The sequence below is a fragment of the Salminus brasiliensis genome, chromosome 1 (assembly GCF_030463535.1).
Source record: "Salminus brasiliensis chromosome 1, fSalBra1.hap2, whole genome shotgun sequence".
NCBI lineage: Eukaryota > Metazoa > Chordata > Actinopteri > Characiformes > Bryconidae > Salminus > Salminus brasiliensis.
Window position 1 is genome coordinate 1,067,327 of NC_132878.1, and position 9,925 is coordinate 1,077,251.

Genomic DNA, 9,925 nt, shown 5'->3' on the forward strand with positions numbered 1-9,925 from the left:
CTATAATGCTCTATAATGATCATATGATCCACACGCTCATTCTGACAGACTGTAATACACTACAGGAAGCGTAGGGGGCGCTCTATAATGCTCTATAATGATCATATGATCCACACGCTCATTCTGACAGACTGTAATACACTACAGGAAGCGTAGGGGGCGCTCTATAATGCTCTATAATGATCATATGATCCACACGCTCATTCTGACAGACTGTAATACACTACAGGAAGCATAGGGGGCGCTCTATAATGCTCTATAATGATCATATGATCCACACGCTCATTCTGACAGACTGTAATACACTACAGGAAGCGTAGGGGACGCTCTATAATGCTCTATAATGATCATATGATCCACACGCTCATTCTGACAGACTGTAATACACTACAGGAAGCATAGGGGGCGCTCTATAATGCTCTATAATGCAGTCCTTTCACAAACACAGCTCACAGCAATACTGGAATCTAGATCACTTTATTTTGGTTTGTACATAAATATACATTAAAATTCCACAGCAGTACTTCTTCCTCATATTTTCAAGTTGCAAAATGTCAGGCCACGCCCCTTCTGCTGTGAGTGACAAGTGAAGAGGCCAGTGCATTTGCAGGGCAGGGGGTGAACCAAAGGAAACGAGTGAGAGCGGGACGGATGTAAAAAAGACAGAGCGAGGGATTGTAATAAACCCCTCCACACCTGAGCTCACAGGTAACAGTACACCCATCGCCACGGCAACCACAGTAGGATGCAATATCTGCAAATAAGAAAGTACAAAATCTTGTTAGATCTTTTAGTTCTCGTTAGATATTGTTAGCTTCATTAGCTATGGGGCAACAAGTAATGTAAGCTTATACACCACCAATTAGCATGGTGCTAACTGTAGGCCTAAATAAAAGTGAGCTAAATAAGCAAATCTATTAGCGCTTACTAAACACCTCCACACGCTTTGAGGACAGGGTGTGATCATTTAGACATGGAGTTAGCACCATGCTAATTGGTACATAAGCTTGCATTGTTTATTAGCTACATTAGCTTAAAGCGTTCAGAGTTAACCGGTAGGGTATACGCTTACATGTTAGCTCCATTGATCTTGTAGTTCCAGTGCTAAGTGGTGGGGCACACTAGCTTCCATAACTTATTAGCTATATTAGCCTTGTATTTTCAATGCTAATTGGTGGGGTATAAGCTTCCATTGATTTTAAGTTAAATTAGCCTCATAGCTAACATAAACGTCCACGGTTGTTAGCTACATTAGCCTCATAACTATGAGCTTCCCTTACTTATCAGCTCAACTAGCCTCACAGCTCCATTTTTAACTGGTGGGATATGAGCTTTAATTACTTAGTTTTAGTCCTATTAGCATTGTAGCTCCAGTGCTAATTGAATGTGATATGAGGTTCCTTTAATTTCTCGCTACGTTAGCTTCATAGCTCCAGTGCTAATTTGTGGGGTATAAGCTTACACTGCTTGCTAGCTATATTAGCCTCGTAGCTCCATTGCTAATTGGGGGTGTATACGCTTACATGTAAGCTACATTAGCCAAACTGTCGCTTTAAAGGGTAAAAGGTAAATCAGTATCCAGTGCAGTGCAGAACACACACACACACACACACACACACACACACACACACACACACACACAAACACACACACACACACACACACACGGAACAGTGTGTTCTCTGATTGGGAACATATGGGTTACATAAGCACAGCGTGTTTTAACCCGCCGTGTGTGTGTGTGTGTGTGTGTGTGTGTGTGTGTGTGGCGTGTGTGATGTAACATCCTGTGAGTCGGAGCTGGTGTTAGGGTGTTTGGTGCAGTTTTGCTGAAGCTGGTGTAATTCGGTACCTAAGCGGTCGTCTCTCCGCTGGACGGCTTCTCCTCGGCCTTCGCGCTCTGAGGGGACGGAGGAGAAACTCCACGTTATTAAAGCCTCCACAGCCTTCAGAGGTTTCACACATTCAGCAAATTAAACACGAGCAGCTTCACCTCACTGCCGGATCTGAGGTCTGGAGTACACACGGGCTGCTGGGTGTCCGTCACTTACCACACTTAAGGTCAAGGCAGAGGTCAAGGTGAGGCAGATTCAGGGGGTTTTATTCATATTCCTGTATTATACACCAGCCCAGCTTAGCTGATCACGGCCGGTCTAGTCTGATCAAGTCCAGTCCATACCAGACCAGTCTAGCCCAGTCCAGTCCAGTCGGATTAGGAATATTTCGGGAGGACCTTTTATACACTGGGACTGTAGGAGGGGGAGGATGATGAAGAGGGTTGATGGTCATCCCACAACAAAAAGGGGGCGGTGTCGAGTCTTTGCAAAGGTGAGCGACCATCAGCACATTCCAGAGGGTTGCTAACTGTATTAGCATATAATTGGCAGTCAAACAGACAAGGAAGGACAGTGACCCCTTCAGGCCGGCAGACGAAAAGTAATCCTCATCCAAAAACAAAGGAGTAAGATGACCAGTAAGATGACCATTTGCGAAAGTAATGCTAGAAAGGGGCTTAATTCCTCTCAAAGGTCAATGTGCATGAACTGAGACTGAGAACTGAGCTCAACGATGATGACCAGAGCCCGTTCTGGCTTGTGTGCTACCGGCTCCATAATGCAGTTCTTGGTCCCCTAAGATTGCCACTTGTGGCTTGTAGGCCGTGGCTAAGCTCTCACAGCTACGTGGCTAAGCTACCCACAGAAATATCAGGCCAAAACTAAAGAGACGCTGACTTCGTTGGACATGTTGACCTTTCAAGACCGTGTATATTTCACTGACCAAAAGCTGTCCATTGATCTCGGTCTCTGGAATTTAAAGGGAGGGGTGTACGGTACCTTCACTGCAGGTTTGTCTTTAATGAGTTTCTCCACAGCTACGTAAGCCTGCAGGGCCCAGTCATACACGGCATCTCCAGAGTTCTGCAGGAGAACCAGAGCGAGCGAGAGAAAGAGAGATTTAACGTCTAATATATATATATATTTACTTTTTTATATAATACATTCAAATTGACATCTCTCAGATATACAGAACACCAACCTGGGGAACAGCAGGGTACACCACACAGCAGGTACTGTAAATGTTTATTTTGGGGTCTTCGATCTTAGTTACAGTAGCAGTGTGTGAAACTACCACCACCATGTTTGGAGGCTGGACTTTAGCCTGGCTAGCGCTCACTGCGAGTTGCTTATCTGCTGTAACAGTGCTCTATTGCGCCACCAAGAGGAGATTCGGATCATACAGGCGGGAATTCTGAGAGGTCTACACACAATTCAGACCTCAAACACACAGAAACAGGTGGAAGTCCTCAGAAACAGGAGGAATAGATGGTGTTGCTATGGGAACATTAGAAGATGGGGATACAGGAACCAGTCCAACTGTGTAAAATACTGTATATGAGAAAATATAGGTGTGACTTTATATCTGTAAATATAGGTTTTTTTTCTCCAATAAATTGGGAAGTTCTGAGATCTGACAGCTGCAGACTTCTGACCTTTGCCCACCCTCCTCTCCTGCCTCTTTGATGATATATCAGTCAGCACACTCATTAAACAGGAGATCAAACACTGTGCGTTATCAACCGGCTCTGTGTGCGGTCACACCTGAACAGGTGGGGCAGGAAAAGACTTCAAAAACCAGCTTTTTATTTATAGCAGTTTAGATCACTAACTCAACTCTTTACTCCGAGATCTACTAAAACAGATATACGGACAAAAGTATTGGGACACTTTCATTTAATGACTGAATTCAAGTGTTTGATTCGGTCTCATTGCACCACAGAGGTATAAACTCTAGCCTCTAGTCCTGCAGTCTGTCTTTCCTCCACACATCAGTGAAAGAACGGGAGGTTCTGAAGAGCTCACTGAACTCCAGCGTGGTTCTGTATGTAATAGGAGACACCGCTGCACCAACAACTACAAGTCAGCTGGTGAAATCTCCTCCCTCCTAGATCTTCCTCCATCAGCTGTGAGTGGTGTTATTATTGAACAGTGGAAGAGTTTAGGAGGAACAGCTCACAGAGAGCAGCTCAGCCACCGAGTGTCTGTCAGACCACGTAAAGTTACAGAGCGGGGTCAGGGCCGAGTGCTGAGCTCAGAGCAGAGTGTCGGCTAGAGAGGTGTAAAGCACAGTCTGGGTTTGGAGAATGCCAGGAGAACGTTACCTGCCTGAAAGTTTGGTGGAGGAGGGATAATGCTACAGGGTTGTGTTTTAGGGGTTGGTCAACAGGCCCCTTAGTTTCAGTGAAGGGAAATCCTAATGCTTCAGCAGGCCAAGACTTTCTGGACAACTGGGCACTTCCAGCTCAGGCAGGGTTGGGAGAGTTTAGTGTAAAAGAACTTGACCAGCACAGAGCCCGGACCTCAACCCAATCAGACAGCTTTTGGGATGAACTGGAATGTAAATTTGATGGCGTGTCCCAGCGGCAATGTGCTGACTGTGTGACGCTTCTCTCTATTCTGTAAATACATGTAAACATCAATGGAACAGAAGTAAACAGAATAATGTAGATGTAAAGGGGTAATGTGTCCACTGTGAGGTCAGTGAGGTATGCAGTGCTGTGTTGAGTGGAAAGGGACATTTATCTGCTCTGAGCTGCTCTAAGAGTGTGTGTGTGTGTGTGTGTGTGTGTGTGCGTGTGGAGGAGGTGTTGTTGTGGAGTGGGTGATGTCACAGTTTTTCCTCTCCCGTTTTAATTTGGGAGAATGACCTCAGCCCATACACACTCACACACTCCGCAGGGTTAACAACAACAACACTGCTGTTAATAATAAACACTCCGCAGCGGATCAGTGAAAAATACACACAGGTGCACAGAGTGAAGCGGAGTTTGTACCAGAACAGTGTGTGTGTGTGTGTGTGTGTGTGTGTGTGTGTGTGTGTGTGGTCATGGTAAGTGTGTGTTTGATGAAGTGCAGAAGTTCCAGAATTCACCCCTGTATTATCTGAATCTCCTCTAGGTGGTGTAATAGAGCACCGTTTAGAATCAGGTCAGCTTCAGCTCACAGTGAGAGCTAGCCAGGCTAGAGTACAGCTTCCAAACATGGTGGAGGTAGTTTCACACACTGCTACTGTAACTAAGACCTCCAAAGTAAACAGTCAGAGTCCCCCCCACCCACGTACCCTGACAGCAGCTGCTGTTTTGGACCCAGGTGGGTCAGGAGTGTGCTGTACATGTGATGGAGGGTCAGGTTCTACATAAAGAACTAACTGGATGGATCGGAGACCACAGGGTCCCGCAGATACACACAGATACACGCACACCGGTTCAGTCTGGTTTGGGCGAGAAACATCTTACTCACAGCTCAAGCCAGAGGCAGTTTCAGCTGAAACACACACACACACACACACACACTTACATACCTTTGCAATGGTGACTGCTTCCTGAGGGTAGTACATGGAGGCACCAACAGCCATCAGACCTGTCGGGTAAATCAGCTTCTTCAGCCTGGAACCTGGAGGAACACACCCACACACACAAAGACACACACATACACAGAGAGACACACACACACACACACAGAGAGACACACACACACAGAGACACACACAGACAGAGACACACAGAGACAGAGACACACACACACAGAGACACACACACACAGAGACACACACACAGACAGAGACACACAGAGACACACACACACAGAGACACACAGAGACACACACACACACAGAGACACACACACAGACAGAGACACACACACAGACACACACAGAGACACACACAGACAGAGACACACACAGACAGAGACACACACAGACAGAGACACACACACACAGAGACAGACACACACACTGCAGCTCTTAATGTGCTCAGATGGAGGGGCATTACTGTACACCAGCATTCCTGTACAGCCCAGCTCTGCATCAGACGCATACAGAGCCATTAGTAAAACTACTTATAAGACAATTCTGGGAACAGCTGGAAATCAGTGTCCTGAGTAATCACGCTCACCACGGCCAATAACGGTCAGGGGTCCTTACTCCACCACTAACTCCCGGAATGAAGAGGAAGCTTCTACTGATTAAATACATTAAATGTCATATAAATAAATACGCCCTTAACGAACCCTATTAATTATGGATGATTATACCCATTAGCTGCAGCACATCCCTGAAAATCCACTCCTCAACCTTCTAAAGTCTGAACCAACAAACGGTCCTGGTCCAGAACGCCACACTGAAATGTTGAAGACATTAGCATTAGCAGCGGGACGGTACCTCTCGCCAGGAAGAGTCCGAGGAGGCCGGCGAAGCCGATGATTCCGGCTCTGGGGTAGAACTCCGGGGGAGGGTTCTTCAGGTATGTGTAAGAGTCTGGAGCACGGCCATAAATGAGATACTGAATTATTACACTGAACAATATTCCATCCATACACAGAACAGCCCAACATCCTGAGTTAGCATCCTTAGCATCCACACAGTGCTGTGAAAACCAGGACTTTATTTAATCCTGTTTCCTATTAATAACAAATTAAATTAAATCATATTAATACTCTTATTTAAGCCCAATAAGCTTTATTTATGTAGCACTTAAAAAAAACAAGTTATAAAAATTGCTTTATAGTAAGGAACAGAAAGAATAAAGCATAAAATAAATAAAAAAAAAAAACAGAAAAAGAATAAAGTAAAAAAAAAAATAAAATAAAGTTGTAAAAACAATCAAACCTGATTAATTAATTAAAAGCCAGACGAGCATTACTGCACATCTATCAGAGCAACATTTATGTAATGTAATATTACAAAAAAAACAATGTACAAAAACACAAAACACATTTTAACCCTTTAAGGCTGAATCTTCAATTATTTGCCAGAAAACGGAAATTTATTAAAACTGGACCTTCTGACCAATTACTTATACATTTATATATAATACACATAAATTGAATAACACTTTGCATATCTGACTTTTATTTTGTAATAACCGTTTAACCTCTTATACTCTTACTTAATTTTACTTAAGCAAATTTACACTGTATTTTCTGGCGAGTGCACTTACAACACAACAGGGTGGAAAACATGCGTCTGATTTTATTAACATATTTCTGTTATTAATGTATTAAATACATTATTATATTATTATTATATATTATGTCCTCCAACGCATTGTGAGGACAGCTGAGAGGATCATCGGAGTCTCTCTCCCCTCCGTCATGGACATTTACACCACCCGCTGCATCCGCAAAGCAACCAGCATTGTGGATGACTCCACCCACCCTTCACACAGACTGTTCTCCCTCCTGCCATCAGGAAGAAGGTACCGCAGCATCCGGTCCAACACGACCAGACTCTGCAACAGCTTCTTCCCCCAAGCCATCAGACTCCTCAACACAACTCAACTTCTGAACTGATGTTTCTTTCTGTTACATGCACACTCAAACACACACACACACACACACACACACACACACACACACACACACACACACTCTCTCTCTCACTCTCTCACTCTAACCATTTACCCCAGATAATATGGGAAGCATTTTGCACTAATAACTTTACTACCTCACTGGACTCAATATTTATTACACACTTGCACATTACCCCCAATTATTTATTATCCTCTGTCTGTACTGTGTTGTGTTGTCTGTCTGCACTTGTATTGTGTTGCACTTGTGTTCTGTATGCACTGTCTATGTTGCACCATGGTCCTGGAGGAACGTTGTTTCGTTTCACTGTGTACTCTGTATGTAGCTGAAATGACAATAAAACCCACTTGACTTGACTTGACTTGATATTATTATTATATATTATTTGTTTATTTTCTTCTCATTATTTAGATATTATTTAGGAATAAGTAATTCAGTATTTAATGGTCACGCTGGTGTTGCACTGAGGCCACAACAATTTAAATATGATAAATTTGGCTTTAAAATCTGCTTCATACGTCGCCGCGGCAACCAGACTTTTACCTGAAATTGGATTTGGGGTGTGTGTTAATCAGTGGTTTTCTCTCACCTTGTCCAAACTGAACGGCACTGTCCACCCTGGGCTTCACCCCTCCGTACAGCCCCTGATAAAACACAGGAAATGAGGTCAGACCCCTTAACTCCCTGATTTCAGTGAAAACACTGAGCTGAAAAGCAGCAGATTCTCCTTTAAATACGCTCTGAGACTCTTCCTTCTAAAGCGAACACACTCCGGCTGACCGGACCTGCCGGGTCATCACGGGTTTCCACTCTTAGTGAATTTGAAATGAGGACGTGTTTGTTGAGTTTCCAAATCCGGTCTTAAAAACGAGGCTGTGCTGCTCACAGAGCGACTGACCCTAGCTCAAATACGAGCAGAATATTATAAACACACAACTAATAATGATTCCACTTTAAAAGCTGCACTGTTCACAGCATCTACCATGTGTGATCTGTGCAAGAACTAAAGCATTTCTATTAAAACCATTCATTATAAAAATATCTGAATTTAATATTTAAAGTTAAACCATGATTTAAAAAAATATCTATTTAATAAGACACCTAAAAAACTAAATCCTTCAAATAATGTGGTGGAAGCGCAGAATAGTAATATATTAACATTAGTTTATTTAAAATCTAATATTCTAGATATTGTTATTATTATTATTATTACTATTATTATTGTTCTTATTCTCAGGTAATATTTCAGCTCAGTTCAGTCATTCTGTAAACCACTAAATTAGGACAGGATTTAGAATTAAAAACTACTGTAAGCACAGTTTTAATATTTTGGCACAAATTTCTCTCCTAAATGATTCATTTCTGAATGCAATATTTGACGTTACGTTAAAAACTCCACATTAAAATACATTTTATAAACATATTTTATATATATATATATATATATATATATATATATATATATATATATATATATATATATATATATATAAACACTGCACAGAGACTGTAGTACACTTTAATACACAACTTTCAAAGTTCAATTCAGTAAATAAAGAGAAACTGTCTAAAATGTGGAGACAGTGGATTATTCTTTTCTATATTAACTTAAATATTAATTCCTGCAGATGATTTATTCACTTATTCACACTCAGAACATAAACAACACATCTTGAGAACAGGGGACACTTTTTCTGAAAGACAAAAAAAAAAAACTAAATGTACTCTATAATTGCAGACTATGCAGAAAACACAACATAATCATTTTAAACGATGCGGTGAGCACCATGTAAATAATAATATTTTACATTTTTTTGCATTACATGGAACAAATCAATGCATTGATATAAAAATACACCATTAATATATTATTATTTTTTTTTTTTAATTAATTGTTTTATTATTGAACTTAGAATTAATACAATTAAAAATAAAGTTTGTGTAAACTGACACATTATCTTATTGGTGTTGTATTTACACTAATGTAATATTTTAGCTCAGTTGCGCAAATTAAACTATCCCTTAATAAACTGAACCTCAGAACTAAAGGAGTTCTAAATCAGGAAGTATTTTTATAATGGAAATCAGTCACGACTCGCCCCTCCAGGCTCCGCCCCGCCCTGCCCTGCCCCGTCCCGTCCCTCCCGGCCCTGGGTGAGTTGACACACAATAACCCACATCAGCAGACTTTCCCCCAGAGCAGGAGGCTGGAGGTTTATCAGGAGAGGTTTATGGTTCAGTGTTCAGAACTGGATCAGTTTAAACATCAACTGACCAATCAGAGCGCTCCACCTGCAACCCCATAAACACATACACTACCTGGATATTACACCTGAGGTCTGTGTGTGTGTGTGTATGTGTGTGTGTGTGTGTGTATCACATGTTCATCATATATCACTCAACACACAAAGGTCATTTACTCAGTGCACCCTGCATCTCCCAGCCGATCAGCCAACCAATGGCAGAGCAGCACAATATCAAACAAATCAGCCAATAAGCTGCAGGTTATACAGGTCAGTATGGCGGCATGGAGCCAATAGGGTCATCATGTTGATCTG

The 9,925-nt window shown here is 42.1% G+C and overlaps 1 protein-coding gene across 2 annotated transcripts in view; it reads right to left on the reverse strand.

The window, feature by feature from the left end:
• Window positions 1-476: 476 nt before the first annotated feature.
• Window positions 477-9,925, reverse strand: part of apooa (apolipoprotein O, a) — a 21,761-nt gene continuing 12,312 nt past the window's right edge. For both annotated transcript variants that reach the window (XM_072691663.1, XM_072691576.1), the window contains 6 exons: window positions 7,957-8,011; window positions 6,220-6,315; window positions 5,359-5,450; window positions 2,835-2,918; window positions 1,853-1,900; window positions 477-754 (listed from right to left, as the gene is read on the reverse strand). In XM_072691663.1, coding sequence (XP_072547764.1) covers window positions 1,853-1,900; window positions 2,835-2,918; window positions 5,359-5,450; window positions 6,220-6,315; window positions 7,957-8,011 — 375 coding nt within the window. In that variant the 3' untranslated portion in view covers window positions 477-754. The remainder of the gene's footprint in view (window positions 755-1,852; window positions 1,901-2,834; window positions 2,919-5,358; window positions 5,451-6,219; window positions 6,316-7,956; window positions 8,012-9,925) is intronic.